General features: G+C 46.2%; 1 protein-coding gene, 2 non-coding genes and 1 pseudogene across 4 annotated transcripts in view; 3 read left to right on the forward strand and 1 right to left on the reverse strand.

Annotated features, from left to right (window-relative positions):
• Positions 1–19,400, forward strand: part of KBTBD12 (kelch repeat and BTB domain containing 12) — a 43,420-nt gene that overhangs the window by 13,035 nt on the left and 10,985 nt on the right. Inside the window, exon 4 of the mRNA XM_065886238.1 lies at positions 16,957–17,154. Within this exon, the coding sequence (XP_065742310.1) occupies positions 16,957–17,154 (198 nt within the window). The remainder of the gene's footprint in view (positions 1–16,956; positions 17,155–19,400) is intronic.
• Positions 4,924–5,030, reverse strand: LOC136130139 (U6 spliceosomal RNA). The gene has a single exon (XR_010656329.1). It is a non-coding gene; the product is annotated as a U6 spliceosomal RNA (small nuclear RNA).
• Positions 15,869–16,337, forward strand: LOC136129425 (large ribosomal subunit protein eL28 pseudogene; annotated as a pseudogene). The gene has a single exon (XR_010656268.1). The product of XR_010656268.1 is annotated as a large ribosomal subunit protein eL28 pseudogene (transcript).
• On the forward strand, positions 16,395–16,467 carry TRNAG-UCC (transfer RNA glycine (anticodon UCC)). Its single transcript has one exon. It is a non-coding gene; the product is annotated as a tRNA-Gly (tRNA).

A 19,400-nucleotide genomic window follows, 5' to 3' on the forward strand; every position in this document is an offset into this window, starting at 1 on the left:
AACACAGCATTGTTAATCAACTGTACTCCAGTATAAAATAAAAATTTTTTAAAAAGCATTTAACAAAATCCAACCCCCTATCATAATAAAAATTCTCAACAAATTAGGACTAGAAGGGAATTTCCTCAACTTATTAAAAGGTATCTATGAAAAGACTACAGCTATGGTACGTAGTGGTGAAAGACAGCTCTTATTTCTAAGATCAGGAACAACTGACAGGTGGCTGTTCTTGCTGCTCCTATTCACACTGAAACAGAGGTTTTAGCCAGTGCAATAAGGCAATAAAAAGAAATTAAGCCATACAGATTGGAAAGGAAGAGTTTAATAGTCTTTATTCACAGATCATATAATCCTACATGTAGAAAATGCTAAGAGAGCTACAAGAAAAGAGAGAGAGAGAGAGAGGGAGAGGCAGAGAAAGGAAGGAAGTCAAAGAAAGAAAGCAAAAAAAATACCAGAACTAATCATTAATTTTAGCCAAAGTCACAGGATACAAAATCAGCATACAGAATTAATTGTGGGATTTCCCTGGTGGCACAGTGCTTAAGATTCCATGTTCCCAATGCAGGGGTCCCGGGTGTGATCCCTGGCCAGGGAAGTAGATCCCACATGCATGCCACAACTGAGGAGCCCACGTGCAGCAACTAAGGAGCCCACATGCCACAACTAAGGAGGAAGCAAGCTGCAACTAAGTAGCCCAAGAGCCACAACTAAGACCTGATGCAACCAAATAAATAAATAATTTTTTAAATTTATTTGTATTTATACGTGCTAGCAATGAACATTCCAAAAATGGAACTGGAAAAACAATACTTCCCAGTAACATCGAAATGAGTAAGATATGTAAGAATAAATTCAACCCAAAAAGTGTGAGAATCATACACAGAAAACTATAAAACACTCCCAAGAGAGTTAACAAAGAGCTACATAGGGGACTTCCCCTGGTGGTCCAGTGGTTAAGAATCCAATGCAAGGGACGTGGTTTCTATGCCTGTTTGGGGAACTAAGATCCCACACGCTGCGGGGCAACTAAGCCCTCACACGCCGCAACTACTGAGCCTGTGCGCTCTGGTGCCCGCGCACCTCAACTAGAGAAGCCCGTATGCTGCAACAAAGATCCCCTGTGCCACAACCAAGAGACAATGCAGCCAAATAAACAAATTAATTAATTTTAATAAGTGGTTCCTTCTGCATTTGTTTGAAAAAAATAAAAATAAATCAAAAAGAGCCAAATATACAGAGACATATTCCTTGTGTATGGATTTTAAGACTCAATATTGTTAAGATAGCAATATTCCCCAAACTGATCGATAGATTCATTGTTTTTTAAAGTTGACTAGCTGGTCCTAAAATTATGTGTAAATGCAAGGAACCTAGAATAGCCAAAACAATTGTGAAGAAGAAGAAAGTTTGAGGACTTATTTAACCCATTTTTAAAACCTAGAGTTACAGTAATCGAGCTATAGTGGTATAAAACCAACGGCAGACATATATATCAATGGAACAGAAATAAGAGTTCAGTAATAAATTTTTACATTTTTACTCAGTTGATTTTTAACAAAGGTGTCAGGGCAATTTCAGTGGGGAAAGATGGAACTTTCCATCAAATGTGTTCAGCCCATTACCTCACACCACAGCAAGAAAAAAGGAACAATACTGTATCGTGCACTTAAAATTTTGTTAAGACGGTAAATCTCATGTTAAGGCTTTTTACCACAATGAAATAAAATTTTTAAAAATTAAAATTACAAAGAATGCTGTTAAGGTAAGGAAGATGTAAAGGGGTGGGGGAAACACACATATTGAGGAGAGAAAATATAGTGCAGAAATTCAAAATTATACATTGAAGGAAGGAGGAAGAAGGAGGTAGCAAGAGCCCTGGGCTCGAGGGGAGAAGCAGCGTCGAGAGACTCCTGAGGGAAAACAGTTATTAGGAGCTGAGTGAAAATGAGGAGAGGTCTTCTCAGAACTGAAGGGAGAAAAAATTCAGGGGAAAGTAAGTCTTTTTAAATAACAGGTACAATTCAATTGAGTAACATGGGTGTCAGAGAGACTAATACTTTCCATCAGAGAGATACTGTGTTTTCTTATCATACTGCAGTATGATTCAACGAATACCTGTCGGGGCATAAGATGTGTCAGACCCTGGGCTGAGTGTTGAGGACCCAGGGATGGGAGACAGCCCAGAAGGAGTGATGGCCTAGGACAAGGTACAGACAGATAACCGTGCGTACATAGGGCTAAGTGCACACCTATGTGGACACACGGTAACACCTATGCAGACGGTAACTAACTCACACCACAGGTGGGAATTAGTCAAATGAAGAAAAAGGAGAATGATACAATTGGCACCAGGAACAGGATGAGTCCAAATGTGGTAGAGAAAGATTACATGGAGTTACTTTAATGCTCTAATATCTCACTTCACCAGTGAATATGAATTTGGTCTGTTTCTCAATTAAATGCTGACTACTGGCTGCTGTTAAAGGATAAGACCACTGCTCAGTATCTGAAATCAAAAGCGCTGACGTTCTTGCTCACCTACGTGCAGGAGGGTTAGCTGGTCAGAGACCTCATTGGGCACAGCAGATGGATAATCACGAGATTGTGGGCAGGAGTTTGTCTCGGATTAGTGTTGTCACAAAGGTGGGAGTGGGGTGTTGTCAACCTTAGACGTGTGGTTTGTGTTCACTGCAGAGGCAGGAGTGTCAAGTCAGCCTCGGCAGAGGGGTCAGAGGTGAGTCAGCTTCTGACTGGCTGTCTTTAGGGGCAAGGCTCCATCTAACCGGCTGCTCCAGAGGCAAGTTCACTGAAGCAGGTTGTCACCGACTGATTAATCAGGTTGAAAACCAGTTCTGATGTTGGCTTGTTACAATACCTGTAGTAAAAATAGTTTTTTCTTAGGGGTGCGGACCTTTTATATATTCTCACTCTCCCCTTTGGTCTTCTATCAGCCAAAGCAAAAGGAGAGACCGTGAGTGTGATCCAGATGTCCTCCACTGTGCCTGTTTCTCCTTGAAGACAAGATTTTATCTGTGGGTCTGATTTTCAGTTTGCATGTCCATCAGCATAAGTCCATTCTGTTTTTGTCTCTAAGTCATTTGTTGGAAGATTTGTTAGGACAGTGGCTCTGTAGATTTAGGACTCTGGATAAACAAATCAAGCTGTGCAACATACAAGCGTAACAGATTATTACACGGAGGAGGTGGAGGACACTCTCAAGGCACCATCTGGATTTTTCCAGGTCCGACCATGAAAACACGTCCCAACAACTGCCTGAGTCTTCCTTGATAGTCTTCCTTGATAATCCACTTTTCTTTTTGCGTGGATAGAAATTGTTGTACCTCATCTGTGGCGTTGATCCAGGTACAAAATGAAGTGTCAGCAATGGCACAGACTCCCCTTGGTTAGCAACCAAAAAATCCAAGGCTTTGCTGATTTCCATAACTATCTGGGCAAAGGAATTTTAACTGTTTGGTTTACTATTTTCTACATCAGCCAAAGCGGCGGACAAACTGTTGAGGACCCCCTGAGCTGAAGAGCAGCCATGCATGGGACGGTTAGCCTCAGGATTCCACTCCACCAGCGTTCGTCCTGTCCTTTCAGGCTCTGTTAGAGGATGTAAACCCCTGAGGGTATTGGGACATGGACACTGAGACACAGTGTCTAACTAATAGGCTGATAGGACAACTGGTCCTGGTCCTGGACTGGTACCCAGAGCCTGGCTCACACATAGGAAGAGAGGAGCAGGGGGCTGCATTAGAGATGTGATCAGCCTCACTGGAGCCATAGGTAGACTGTCTTTAGGGCTCGTGGTAAACTGTCACTATTACATCCCAAGAAAACTGTAATCCCTTCGTGTCAGTGCAAGGACATTTTTTTCCATTTTCGTATTGTATCATTATTGGTAACATTCGTGTAGCCTATCTCTATATCATACTTCCAATTAGCTGCACAAGCAACAGTTTGGGAGAGCCAAGTAACAGAGTTACAATGGTCATCATCCCTCAGTAAGACAAGAGAGAAAAATATCATCAGAGACATAAAGAATAAAAATACACAAAAAAGGGCTTCCCTGGTAGCGCAGTGGTTAAGAATCCACCTGCCAATGCAGGGGACACGGGTTCGAGCCCTGGTCCGGGAAGATCCCACATGCCGCGGAGCAACTAAGCCCGTGCGCCATGGCCACTAAGCCTGCGCACCACAACTACTGAGCCTGCATGCCACAACTACTGAGCCTGCATGCCACAACTACTGAAGCCCACGCGCCTAGAGCCCATACTCCACAACAAACAGAAGCCACCGCAATGAGAAGCCCGCGCACCGCAACAAAGAGTCGCCCCTGCTCACCGCAACTAGAGAAAGCCTGCACAGCAATGAAGACCCAATGCAGCCAAAGTACAAAATAAAAAACTTTTGAGTTAATCCCATCTATACAAAGATTTCCCAGGTGTCTTCTTTGCTTGAAATAAAGTAAAGGTCCTCCTGCAGACATATCCTATCCCTGCAACTTATTATCACCCCACGATTTTTTTTTTTTTTTTTTTTTTGTGGTACGCGGGCCTCTCACTGTTGTGGCCTCTCCCGTTGCGGAGCACAGGCTCTGGACGCGCAGGCTCAGCGGCCATGGCTCACGGGCCTAGCCGCTCCGTGGCATGTGGGATCTTCCCGGACCGGGGCACGAACCCGTATCCCCTGCATCGGCAGGCGGACTCTCAACCACTGCGCCACCAGGGAAGCCCACACCCCATGATTTTAAGCAAGTTGGGTCACTTCTCTGAGTCTGTTTACTTTTTTTTTTTCCAAAGGTGTTTGGCTGATTAGACCATCATTTCTTTTCTTTTGTTTTTTTAACTTTATTGGAGTATAATTGCTTTACAGTGGTGTGTTAGTTTCTGCTTTGTAACGAAGTGAATCAGCTATAGAACCATGGAATGCCTCACAAATACGTGTGTCATCCTCGCGCAGGGGCAATGCTAATCTTCTCTGTATCGTTCCAATTTTAGTGTATGTGCTGCCGAGGCGAGTGCTGAGTCTGTTTTCTTCATTCATAAAATGAGGATGCTAATAACACAGTTGTGACACTTGAGAGAGATGGATACCGCGCCAGGCATTTAAGTGCTCAATAAATGATAATGATAGGGATTATTATTACTGAAATAAGTGGCAAAGGGTCCTTTTACACTCTAGTGCCCTAATAATGCTCAAAATCTTCCTTTGTAGCCTGCAGTATTCCAGCTCCACCCTCAACAGGTCTCTGTCCTGGCCGTGCAGCCTACTGAGGGGCCGTCCTTGTGCTGGGGTCACCCTGTCCTCATGCACTTGGAGTCTAAGGACCGTCTCTTTCTACTCTCTTCACTTCCTCTCCTTGCAAACACACACAATGGCCCAGTGCACATTCACACAGCCTGCACTTCTGCGTGGGGAGGGACTCTTAAAATATTGCCTAGGGTGTGTTCTTCCGTGGGAACTAAAGGTGAACCCGTCAGACTGCTGGACCCTCTGGCTAATGCTGACCCTAATTTAATTTGAGTTGTAAAGATTTAAGAATGTTGGCCTCAGTTAAAATCTGCGCTAAATTTTCATTGTGGAAATGCTTGTTTTTGAAAACCATGTCATCACAGATACCATGAGTAATCTGAATTTAGATGAAAATGATTTCTGGAATTATGGCAAACTACCAAGGGGTGTACTAGTCAGCTATTGGATGGTTTTTCCTGGAAAACTATATATTTCCTTCTTAAAAATGCAGAAAAAGATATGCCTAGATCGTTTGCTTAAAGTGGCTCTGTTGCTCATGCAGTTACGTGTGCACTTTACCAGCTTCCCCACACTGCAACTGGCTCTTCTGGTGCGTAACTTGCTGGAAAGCTTAAAATAATTTAAAGAGTCTATATGAACCTTATGAATAAACGAGGCCCTTACTAAAAACCCAGGTATTTAAAATGGGCTGGTTTCCATTTTGACTTTTTTCTGAGAGCTTTCTCGGGTAGCCCTTTCTCAGGAGAGCAGGAAAGAGTAGGGCTGTGTCTTGATGACAGAACCCTTTGAAATCCTCTGGTAGGAGACCGAGGAGAAGGGTGCCACTCAAGGTCATGCATTTTAAGATGCTTTGTGTTTTAAGAAAGATCTTTTGTCATTTGTACCATGAGAGCTCATTATGAGACAAACTACTTTAATCCAAAATATATCTTAATCTTCTAAAACAAGTTCTTTAAAAAGATAGTCCAAAAAATTTTAGGTTAATATATCCTATTGCTATGAGAAAACGTTAACTCCTCATTTTAAAGGCTTTCAATCCTACTTTTATGAAGAATCAAGTAGGAAACGAATTAGATGCAGACTCTTACTAGTGAAGTTTTGAGAAACATAGAACCTTCTGGGCTCCACCTCATCAAACCCAATTGTGAGCTCTTGTTGATGCTGTGTTATAAAAATACCGACTTGAATATGGTACCAGGGGTTCTCTCTTTGAAAAATGTTTTTGTGAGATAAACTTTAGCTCTCATAGTATTAGTTACACTTTTGAATATATTATGCTTGCTTCTGAAATGACAATGTACGTTCGTTAAGTATACTTGGCGTTTCCATCAAGTGTGGGGTTTTTTTTAAAACCTTTTCTTTCTTTTTTAATTTCATTTAATTTTATTTTTAAAAAAATAAATCTATGGGCTTCTCTGGTGGCGCAGTGGTTGAGAGTCCGCCTGCCGATGCAGGGGACACGGGATCGTGCCCCGGTCCGGGAGGATCCCACGTGCCGCGGAGTGGCGGGGCCCGTGAGCCATGGCCGCTGAGCCTGTGCGTCTGGAGCCTGTGCTGCGCAACGGGAAGGACCACGACAGTGAGAGGCCCGCGTACCGCAAAAAAAAATAAAAATGTATTTATTTTTGGCTGCATTGGGTCTTTGTTTCTGCGCGCAGGCTTCCTCTAGTTGCAGTGAGCGGGGGCTACTCTTCGTTGCGGTGCGTAGGCTTCTCATTGTGGTGGCTTCTCTTGTTGCAGAGCACGGGCTCTAGGCACGCGGGCTTCAGTAGTTGTGGCTCACCGGCTCTAGAGCACAGGCTCGGTAGTAGTGGTACACAGGCTTAGTCGCTCCACGGCATGTGGGATCCTCCCGGACCAGGGATCGAACCTGTATCCCCTGCATGGCAGGTGGATTCTTAACCACTGTGCCACCAGGGAAGCCCCCCATCAAGTGTTTTTAAAAAGTCAAATTGTATTCAGAAGTTGCTTTAGTTTGACAGGTCAGGCGAAGTCAAATATAGAAACTGAGCACCAGAATCTATTTGTGGAAACATTTAGACCTTTCTCAGGCTGGCCCCAGCCAGCCTCTGCAGCCACGTCCCTCCTAGCCCCAGCCTTGGGCTCTGAGGGTCATTCCTGAACAAGCCTCCCTTCTGCACTTTGTTTACGCTCTTCCCTCTGCTTTTAAGCCTCTGCCTCTGGACAACGCATCCTTCAGGGTCTGGCAGAAACGCCATCTCCTCGAGGTGGTTTGTGTGAATTAGTGGCACTGTTCTTGGCAAGGCTGCTCTGCCTCTGCCCGTGGCCCTCCCCATGCTCCTGGGACCATCGGGGGCAGGGTCTTGTCTGTGTCTCTTCTGACAGCTGCCAGGCCTGCTCCACGTGATGGATGCTTACAAACGTCAGGTGACTGAATTGACCTTTCTATCCTGCTCTTCCATCAGGGCAAAAGCCTCAAAAATCATCAGGGTTACAGGCCTTGTGGAGAATTTTTTAAAGCAGGGAGTTTTCACTTCCCTGTCCGAGAAGCCAGCTAATAGCAAGTCTCCCCACGCGGCTACGGGTGTTGTTTTCTCCATCGGACAGCACTCTGCCCCTGCGCACCACGACGGGGGTTACACAGAGGGTTCCAGTTACTGCAGTAAATGCGTGTCAGAGATCAGTCTAGAGGTGAATTATGCTGTGAGATATAAGGACCAAGTTTCATCATGGTTAAGGTTTTTCCTTTTTCTTTCTTTTGATAAATTTCTGGAGACTTCCCTGGTGGCGCAGTGGTGAAGACTCTGCGCTCCCAATGCAGGGGGCCCAGGCTGGATCCCTGGTCAGGGAGCTAGATCCCACATGCTGCACCTAAGAGTTCGCATGCCACAGCTAAGGAGCCCGCCGGCCGCAACTATGACTCTGCGCAACCAAATAAATATTAAAAAATAAATACATAAAATTCCAAACAGTTTTTTAATAAATATAAGTTTGCCTCAGATCACCCAGGCTGTTCATTAAAATGGCAGATTCCTGGCCCTCACCCTTGGCCAGTTCTGGGCTAGTGGGTCTGAAGTGGGACCTGGGGATCTGAGCTAAGCGTCAGGCGATTCTGGTGGGAATGCCCACAGGACTGCACGTTGAGAAACACTGATACTGTGAGGAAAGGAAGAGGTGACATCCTGTTAATGGAGGTTTTATACGCGCAAAATATTGACTAAGCCTACGTATGGAACATAATCGGGCCCTGAGCTGGCTTTTAGGAGCGACCCAGAGATGAATGAGGCAAGGTGTCTTCCCTTGGACAGCACGTGTGTTCCAGGAAGCTAGGTCAGCCCACTGGTCAGAGCATCCTGCACTCACAGGTCATCAGAGCAGGCTGTTGGGTACGTTCTGAACTCATTCCAAGAGCGTTCTGGGCTTAGAGACATACTTCTCAAGCTCAGGTTGAACAAGGAAAGAAATGTACTTTTTCAACGGCCAGAGAAGTTCTCCAGGGAATGCCAGTGTCTGTTTATTCTGAGAAAAGACTTGGATTTGAACTGCACCGAATGACTCACCATGTTTTTGATGTCAGTGTCCATGAAATGTATCTGCAGTTCATCCTATGAAGGAGCTTCACCTTGATGATCTGGCACCCTCAGTGGGGAGCCCGGAACTAAGTACTCTCAGAGGCCAAAGTTTGCCTATGGCTCTCAAATCGCAGCTTAGCTTTAGTCATTTTCATCACTGACATCCTACAAATTCACAAAGTGTGGACAGTTCCACATTTCATCGTGACAATTAGTGAGAAATTGCACTCCATTCGGTCAATGTATAATTACAATGCTGTATTATAATGGTTTCATATTTGTCTTTGATTTCTCAGTAGACGGTGTCTTATGGAAGAAAAAACACCTTAAACTTGTTATTCTCTAACACGTAGTACGGATAGGAAATGGATAGCCAAAGTATGCTTACAGATTGCTTAAAACTAACTAGAAGTTTAAAGTGTTTTTGACGCTGAAATGAGAGAATGTTCGGAAGCTTCTACAGTGCGAAAACCCCTGATGGACAGAGATGATGATGCTACTGAGAACAGATGAGAATGTCTTAGGAGGATGCTGTCCAGGCCTCTGACTTGCTGTTTATGTTTGCAGAAAAGCTTAAGAGAACACAGCCAAAGCCCTGTGCTACTACATGTTTTATGCTTTGCTTTTATGAAAAGAGGTAAATTGCTAAAAGCCACACCGATAGCAAGAATTTTGTTCAACAGGGCTTCCCTGGTGACGCAGTGGTTGGGAGTCTGCCTGCCGATGCAGGGGACGCGGGTTCGTGCCCCGGTCCGGGAGGATCCCACATGCCGCAGAGCAGCTGGGCCCGTGAGCCACGGCTACTGAGCCTGCGCGTCCGGAGCCTGTGCTCCGCGGCAGGAGAGGCCACAACAGTGAGAGGCCCGTGTACCGCAAGAAAAAGAAAAAAAAAAAAAAAAAAAAGAATTTTGTTCAACAAAGCAAATCTTAGGTATGTCTTCATGTAGCCTAGTGTATAGAACCATCTATGTTCATAGCATATTGTGAAAACAGATCGTATTGCTACTTCTGAATCCTTAAGAAAATGTTCAATCTGAAATCATCAATTCACTACGGTGGGGAATAACGTAATATATGTTTTAAAACAGCATGAAGGGGGCTTCCCTGGTGGCGCAGTGGTTGAGAGTCCGCCTGCCGATGCAGGGGACGCGGGTTCGTGCCCCAGTCCGGGAAGATCCCACATGCCGCGGAGTGGCTGGCCCGTGACCCATGGCTGCTGAGCCTGCGCGTCCGGAGCCTGTGCTCCGCAACGGGAGAGGCCACGGCAGTGAGAGGCCCGCATAGCGCAAAAAAAAAAAAAAAAAAAACAGCATGAAGACTTGAAATGGAAAAACTTTGATGTTTTGAAGAAGATATCAATTATTTTAAAATTCTGTCATTTTGAGTAAAATGTATTATCTTCAACTACTTTATCCATTTATACATGTGATCATTTTTTTTAATTACTCCCTTCCTTTACCTGTTCTTGGGTAAATATAGAAATGAGCACAAATTATCACTTTCTGTAAATCATTTTATTTACACAAAAGATAAACATACCAAAGACTTATTAAGATCTTCTTTTTTTTTTTGGCCGTGCCATGCAGCTTGTGGGATCTTAGTTCCCCGACCAGGGATGAAACTTGGGCCCCGGTAGTGAAAGCACCAGAGTCCTAACCACTGGACCACCAGGGAAGTCTCAAGACCTTTTTTCTATAGTAGTTATTCAGCACATACTGTCAAGCCTCCTTTAGAAGAAACTCAGGGAACAGAATGATGCATACTTCGCCTTCATACTTTACATCTTGTGTGTACATCTTGTGTGTCTACATTTCCAAGGTGTGGAATATATTTGATTAATGGTTCTTTGCAGGGTCACTTGAGAGAAGTACTAGTATAAACTTGGCCTGTGTCCTGTTAGGTTATGTCCAGCCCAAGTTAAGGGAGGTTAGTGATGGTTCAGGCAGGCAGACCTGGGGGGAAAATGAGCCCAACAACAGACACCAACAATTTCTCTCCATAGCTGGACTGAGGGTCCTATATCCTTAAGAAGGTAATATTTATTATCTGACAGGAAGTGAGTTTTCAGCTGTTTGGACTCAGCGCTTGACACATTCTGGAAAGCTAGTCATCACTTTTTGTTTTGACAAAAGAGCATAAGAAGAAAAAAAAAGTACCCGGGATGCAGGTGAGTGAGAAGCTGGTCCATTCACGCGCTCAGTTATTTTTTCTTGACTGTCTGCCCCGGCTGAAAAGCGTGGGGCGTACAGATGTGAATTAGACATTCTTCTGCCCTCCAGTGACTCACAGCCTAATCAAATAGGGAAACGCGCACAGAGATAAGTAAGAGCAGCACTATTTATAGGAATCTTGACCTCTGTTCAGAGGGCAGCAGAGGCTCGAGGAGGGAATGGCCACTTGCAGAGATACGAAGGCTTTCCTAGGGGTGGCTACAGAGCTGAGCCTTGAAAGAGGAGTTTGTCACGTTGGGGAGGAGAGGCCAGTCCAGGCAGAAACCAGCCTAAGCGAAGGCCTGGAGATGAATAACCTCACTGCTTGGGGAACTGCAGGCAGCTGGGAGAGCCTGGAGCACAGGGTGCTGGGGATGCAGGGTGGGGGGCGATGGGAGGGGAAGGAAGGTGAGCACGGCGCAGTGCGGTGTCCGGTCATCCAAGCTCTGTACACCTACGGGGGAGGGACAGGCCTGAGATGTCTGAGGGGTCCTGTCGGCAGAACTGGGTGACGAGCAGGCGTGGGGACAGTGACATTAGTCTGAACTTGTGGCATCTGCACTCGGGCTCCCAACCACGACCCCGGGCTCTCCCTCCCCCACTGTGGGCTCAGCTTTTGGACCTGCAGGACAGGCTGGGGAAGTGGGATTGGCAAGAAACAAGGAAAAGATGAGCCCAGGATTGGAAAGAACTGACGGGCGAGGCGCGTTGAAATCCGAGGCCCAGGGCTGGGCCGGACGGAAGCCCAGGGGTCATCTGGAATCAGCCACAGATGGGACAGTGATTCTGTAATTGCAGCTTATTTGGCACCCAAGGCTCAGTGCCAGAACTTTCTGGTCAACTGTCTACATTTCCTCTTGGCAATGATAAGACATTTCAAGCACCTGAGTTTCCCTCCAAAATCAAGCAAATCCAGGCTCTAGCCAGTGCAACTTGGTCTGCCCTTTCAGCTCTTTTACTTGATTTTCCTGATCGTCTGTTTTGAGGAGCGAACAGAACGCAGATGGACGTTTTCTTAGCAAGAAAAGGCTGGCGAAGGGCAGGGAGGGGTTAGTGGGTGGAAAGGGTGTGCGCACACGAGAGAGCACCACCACCCGTGTCCTGTGAGCCCAACACACTTAGACAGGCCTACGGTGTGACCCGGAAGTTTGCAAAAGGCAGATGAGCCTACTTTCCACCCTGTCCTGAAGGGCTTTTTTTCTGAAAATACCCAAGAGAGCCCTAAGAAGGGACAAGAAGCTAGATCATGTCTTCTAGCGCTTTAGGCTCCAAATCTGGAGCTCCGAAATGAGTGAAGAAGAAAACCAGAGAGCAGACAACCAGGGTGAGAAGGACATTGTCGCGAGCATTATATTAGCGTGACTGTCTCCTATGCTGCCACCTGACAGCTCCTACCCCTCTCGAATGTTCGACCAGTGCATTACTCTGATCCATCGTGTCAGCGAAACTTTCTCCCCACCTGAAGGCTCAGCTTATTTCTCAGCCCTTCAGCCTCTGACTGGCTCTATCCAACCTCAAAGTAAACATTTAAGAGAGCTTCGCCCCTACAGCCATCAATCATAGATGCAGCAGACAATTAAACTGAGATCACGCAGACCTAAGACCAGCGGCTTCAGTGAGCCCTGCTTCACTTACACAATGTCCTGGAACACGAGAGAGGAAGACTGACCATCACACGGAGTGCATGGGAAGAACTAAAAGGAAATTCCCATCATAGTACTTGGGAATAGTTTACAGCGCATGTCCATCCTCCTCACCCTCCTCCACCTTTACATAGTTACCTATAAGTTAACCTTTGCAACAACTTATGAAATTGGAATTATTATCCGAAACTTAACAGATGAGAAAACTGAGACTTAGAGAAATTGTACTGACCAAAGTTGTCCAGCTATAAGTGGTGACACAGGCATATGAACCATGGTCTGTTTCCGAAAGCCCACATGCTTTTTCCCTGGCCCACGGGAGCCTTCAACAGTGAATATATTATTAAAGCCTGTTGAGCCGTGCAAGCAACTTTGGGAGCTGGTGAGAACTGCTCCAGACTCACCCTCCCCTTTGGGGTGCAGCCTGTCACCTGAAGGCAGGACTGCAGGCAGAAGGACGTCAGGAACCAGCCCCGCTGTGTTCAAGGCCCCATGGACAGTAAGTCCTAGAGGATGTCAGGGAAGGACCACGCCCCCGCCCTCTGCCAGTGCCCGGCCAGGCTTGGTGTGGGGAGACGGTTCCTCCCACGCCCTGCAGAGGGAAAGACTCTATGACCACCAAACACAAAGAAAGCAGGCCTTCATCTTGGTAGAAATAAAAGAGAGAGAGGCATCTTCTTCTATAATCCACACCCCCTGACCCCACCAATAAAACCTAAAGTATATATTTTGCACTGGAGGTCCACTGGGGTATGACTTGCAAAGATAACTTCTATTTGCCTGTTTTTGAATAAAGGAAAGTCAGGCGCAGAGGTACTGATGGCATGTAAATTAAAGATATGAGGTATCTCATTGAAATTCTAAAGATGTGCTGATCCTACCCCAGGATCAAAAGAGTTCTCTTGTCGTACTGGTGCTGACTTATTAATAAAGACCATGCTTTTATTTGATTATTTATCTAATCAGCATTCACTTTCAGTTTAAGCTCATTAAGTCGCTGGTAACAGAGTGGTGCTGAGAGTGTACTTGGTGGTAGAATTACATCCAAGTGAGACAGAGAGTGTATTCAGGGGCGGGCGGTCAGAAACAAAGGCAGAGCCTGCAAGCCCGTGTCACCCGAGTGGAGCCTGTGAACTGTCTGACAACCAAACAGAAAGGGTACCTATGTAGAAGTTTAGTTTTGTAGCGTAAAGGCTAAACGTTATAATTAAATACACTTAGTAAAAGGGAAACGAAAATGACAAGCACTCTAATTATTTCAACAACCGAGAGAATAATACCCATTCTTTATATGCTTTATGTTGGGGAAGCTTTCTTAACGGGCTTTTATGTGCACTTCTGATTACGCCCAGGTTGCTGGCTGCTGGGTGTGCCCAGACTGGCTCTGAGCGACTTGCATTTCATCTGTTTGCCCCCACAGACTGGTCTTCTAAAGTGCTCATAATATAAACCAGCCGAATAGTATCTCTTACGGAGCAGGTAGCCAATTCATCTTGTTCTTACCTGATGGGTGGTTGCCATGGTCAACTGCTAAAGATAAATCCTCTTCTTTAAGCCCATCCTGCCCCACAGATAGGAAATTCCACTTTCTGTTGGACTAAGAAGCCTCCAGCTGCCCCAGCGCCACACTGGAAGAGGGCCTGTGAACAGAGTGTGCAGTTAACTGAGGCCGGCGTGTCCCCTCCTTGGAAACGCTGCTGCTCAGACTTGGCACGGTAACGGGCTAAATCATTTATCCAGGCGGAAAAGAGGGAAAGCAGCTAAGAGCTTCCTGAGTTTATAGCCTTGATCCCTGGGTTCGTACTGAGACAGGAAACAGGCCAGGCTCCACAGGCAAAGAGAACAAAAAGGTTCCCTCTGAAGTCCTCTTATGTCTGCGTGAGTCCCAACCAGGGTGAAAATAAGCTGTTCCCATCAATCTTCTCGGATTCACCGAGTACCATGTGTCAGGCACTGTGAGATATAAGACAGGTGAAAAGTGGTCTTTGCCCTCAGTGAGCACTAGGCCAGAGGAAGCTGAGGAAAAGTTAACTTTCTGGTTCATTCATTCCAGACCCGCACATGGCAGGCAGGCGCTGTGCTAGGTCCTGGGGTGCAGTACTGAAGGAAGATAGGAAACCACGTGACAATGCACGGAAGGACCATCCGACCAGCATGACGATGGGAAAAGGAAGTAAATCACACAAAAGAGGAAATGCCATGAGGTGTCATGGGATTAATCTCTAAGTGACACATTGAGTAAAGGCCATGTGATGAGAGCAGTCTCGGTTCTGGTCTTGGTGTTGCTATAAACAACAGAGCCAAGCCCTCACCCACACCCCACTGCACTGACCCTTCCAGGACCCTCCACGAGTAGCCTGAGGCCAGCACTCCCCCAACTTTGATTGGTCGTGTAGACCAGGTCACCAGATTGGGTCTGCATGGAATGAGGGCACCAAAGAGAGGACTGTCTCTCCTTCCAGGGGATGCACCTCCATCCCAGGAGCCACGCTTCAGATCAGGAAATATAGCCCTGACATTTAAGACCTTTCGTGGCGGTACAAAAAAGGTCACCTACAAACTTGTGCTTCTTATTACAGCGGATTGGAAATTCTTATGCCATTACTTTCCCATGCAGCGTTGTACTTAAAGTCACAATTATGTAAATGATATTTCTGCTACTTGCTACAGTCTCTGGACTTCTGAGTGTAATGTGTATCTCTTTTAAGGTACTTGTCGTGATGTCGCTATCTGTTTGTGTATATGGCCCTTTGCACCACATTAATTTTTCTTTTTTAAGTTTTTTCGGATGTGGACCATTTTTCAAGTCTTTATTGAATTCGTTACAATACTGATTCTGTTTTATGCCTTGATGTTTTGGCCGCGAGGCATGCGGGATCCTAGCTCCCCGACCAAGGATCGAACCCTCACCCCCTGCACGGGAAGGCAGAGTCCCACTCACTGGCCCGCCAGGGAAGGCCCCACCCCATTAAGTTCTTAATAACGGCAAGAAACATACCTCGCTCGTCCTTCTCAGCTCCCCATCCTGAGCATGCTGCCCTGCGAGTAACAGGTAATCAGGGAATATCTACCGAAGGAACTGTGTCACTCAAAAATGGAAGACGCATCACGCATTTGTGTTTGGGGCTTCCCTCCGACCCCCAAACCTGAAATTTACCAAAGACTGGCCCTGCTCTAATGGGGAAAAATTCCTGCCACTTAAGTAAAGAGGGGGCCGTATCCGGCCACCGCCACAAGAGGAGCTGCCGCCATGTCCCCGCATCTGCAATGGATGGTCGTGCGGAACTGCTCCAGCTTCTTGATCAAGAGGAATAAGCAGACGTACAGCAACGAACCCAATAACCTGAAGGCCTGCAACTCCTTTCGCTACAACGGGCTCATTCACCGCAAGACCGTGGGCGTGGAGCCGGCGGAGGACGGCAAAGGGGTCGTGGTGGTCGTGAAGCGGAGATCCGGCCAGCGAAAGCCAGCCACTTCTTACGTGCGGTCCACCATCAACAAGAACGCCCGGGCCACCCTCAGCAGCAGCCGGCACATGATCCGAAAGAACAAGTACCGCCCGGATTTGCGTATGGCTGCCATCCGCAGAGCCAGCGCCATCCTGCGCAGCCAGAAGCCTGTGATGGTGAAGAGGCAGCAGACCCGCCCCACCAAGAGCTCCTGAGCAATCTGTCCCCTTCCCCAATGCAATAAAGCTGTCAGCTGACTTGCCGCAAAAAAAAAAAAAAAAAAGAGGGAGAAGGATTTCCCTGGTGGTCCAGTGGTTAGGACTCTGTGCTTCCACTGCAGGGGGCCCGGGTTCGACCCCTGGTCAGGGAACTAAGAACCGGCATGCCGTGCGGAGCAGCCAAAAATAAAAAATAAAATAAACAAGAAGAGAAAGAGAGACAGGCTGGCAATGATGGGGATGGAAAGGATGTTTGCCTCTCTAGCCACGTCTGTGGAATCATAACGAACAGGAAGGCAGATGTCAGAACCGGGTCACCCTCACATTCAAACCGGAAATTCTTCCTCTAAAGGGAGGGTCATTGTGTGAGCCAGTGTTGGATGTTGTAGGTTATAAAGCCTGTGGTGGAATCAGCCTCATGGGTGAGCACAAACAGAATACTATGGATAAAACGAGATTAGCCTTGGCTATGGAGTCCACAGTAGACATTACCATTGCTTACAAATTATCTCAGAAGAAGCACCAGGCCACAGAAGCACACCAAGGTCCACGAGCCTGAGATACAGACCCGGCAGAAAGGGGGCACTGCCCATGGGGACATCTCAGCTCTGGTCACCTCCTTTCTGTGTCACCCTCTGCAGGTGGAATCGGCTGCATAGGTCAAGACAAGGGTCAGGTTCGGAAGTGCCTTGACACAGTGGAGATCTACAACCCGGACGGGGACTTCTGGAGGGAGGGCCCACCCATGCCCAGCCCCCTGCTCTCACTTCGCACCAATTCTACCAATGCAGGAGCCGTGGACGGGAAGCTGTACGTCTGCGGGGGCTTCCACGGAGCAGGTACTGGCCGAGTTTTAAATGTTTTGTAACCTCCTTTGATGTCGATTTTCACCTCCCTTAACTGACCCAACGAACAATCCTAAGAGCAGGGGGCACTGGCAAAAGCAGTGACCTTGGGCAACTCATCAACCTCTGACCTTGGGTTTTCACGTCCACAAAGTGGGGCTACTCCCTCCACGGGATGTCATAAGAATTAAGTGAGATCTGGTCTGTAATGTGTCTGGCACACAGCAGACACACAATAAACGTGAGTTGAAAACAAGAGGAGAAATGGGGGAGGGAAGGCTAATGCCAGATTGTAGGACTAAAGGAGAGATTTAAAAATATGAAGAGGGACTTCCCTGGTGGGGCAGTGATAAGACTCTGTGCTCCCAATGCAGGGGGCCCGAGTTCAATCCCTGGTCGGGGAACTAGATTCCACATGCTTGCTGCAACTGAGAGTTTGCATGCCGTAACTAAGGAGCCCACATGCTGCAACTAAGGAGCCCGCCTGCCACATCTAAGACCTGGGGTAGCCAAAATAAATAAGTAAATAAGTATTTTTTTAAATAAATAAAAATATGAAGACCGCATGGAAATAGGGGAATGACCAGAAACGCGGGGGGTTAGCTCTGCATTTATTGATCTTTACTGAAATCCTGCCCTCGGAAAACTCTCTTACTCCCCACTACTGACACGAGAAATAAATTGCTTGAAAGCCTTTCTAAAATAATACCTAATCTACGTGTTTATTACCAAACTCAGCTTCCACATATCTAATTGCCACCATCATTGCAATCTACAGTACGGATTTATAGTTTTTTAAAGTAACAGGGAGATTTTTATTCTTTATTTTATTTTTTAAAATATTTGTTTATTTATTTATTCTGGTTGGCTGTGCCGGGTCTTAGTTGTGGCACACCAGATCTTTTAGTCAAGGCATGCAGGCTGTTGGTGGCATGCAGAATCTAGTTCCCCAGCCAGGGATTGAACCGGGGCTCCCTGCCCTGGGAGCACGGCGTCTTACCCACTGGACCACCAGGGAAGTCCAGGGAGATTTTTAAATATGCACAAATTTAATAATTAACTGTCTCCAAAGTTTGATTAGTTGCATGAGTAAGTAAGGTAGAATGCAGCTACAGTAAAAATGATTAACAGTTTAATTCTAACCTTCCTAATAGAAGTACTAGGCCAGGACATAGCCAGGAGAAACATGCCCCAGGAGTACTTACAATTTTGGAAGCATGCCCCATTAAAATAGAGCTGCCCCTGCAGCAAAACCAAGCCTGCTATACGCCTCCCTTCATTTTTAAAGCACGGAATTACATGTAAGTTAAAGAATAAAGTTTTCATTAGAAATTAAAAGAGACTTAGGAGGTATATGAACCAAATACAACGAGTGGACCTTATCTGGCTCCTGATTCAAACAAATCTTGTGGAGAAAGATATTTTTCAGGTAATCTGGGAAATCTGAGTGTGGACTGGAGTATTAGAGGATATTAAGGAACGGTTAATTTTAGGTCACAATAATAATGGCATTGTAGTTTTATATGAAAGAGGAAGAAAAAGGAAAAACGTTATGAACGATGAGAGACTGTGTAGAAGTTTTTATGGATGAAAATGACATGCTGTCTGGAATTTGTGTTAATCTACTCCAGCAAATATTTTTTAAAAAGTGAATGGGAATGGGGGGCAAGAATAGATTTTACAACGTTGGTAAAATGTTGATCATTGTGAAAGCTGGATAATGGCTACAGGAGCTTTATTTACTAGATTTTTTTTTTCTTTCTGCACCACTCGGCTTGTGGGATCTTAGTTCCCTGACCAGGGATCGAACCCCGGGCCCTTGGCAGTGAAAGCATGAAGCCCTAACCACTGGACTGACAGGGAATTCCCTATTTAATGGTTTTTGTATTCTTGAAAGTCCCCATGATAAGAAGCTTCAATTTTTCTTTCTCTATTTGTTCTTCAGAGAACTTTCCAAAATGTTTTTTTTAACGGTTCTAATATCTTTTATATTACACATCACATGCTTGTGTAAAGGTAGTAACCTGTCACAGTAGCGAGAAACCTGGCAGGGCAAGGAAATCTTGTAAAGACCCCTGTTGCAACCCCATGAGTGAGGAGGCCTTGGAGGAGACAGGAGAGCGCCCAGGTGCAGGACCACTCGCCGCCCGCCCCCCACCCCCCGCCAGGGCCCTACTCTCCATCCCCTGGCTGCAGGCTTTCTCTTGACCAGAAGAGAAGGGCAGAGAATACAGAGGGCA

This window comes from Phocoena phocoena, chromosome 10, assembly GCF_963924675.1.
Source record: "Phocoena phocoena chromosome 10, mPhoPho1.1, whole genome shotgun sequence".
NCBI classification, from domain to species: Eukaryota; Metazoa; Chordata; class Mammalia; order Artiodactyla; family Phocoenidae; genus Phocoena; species Phocoena phocoena.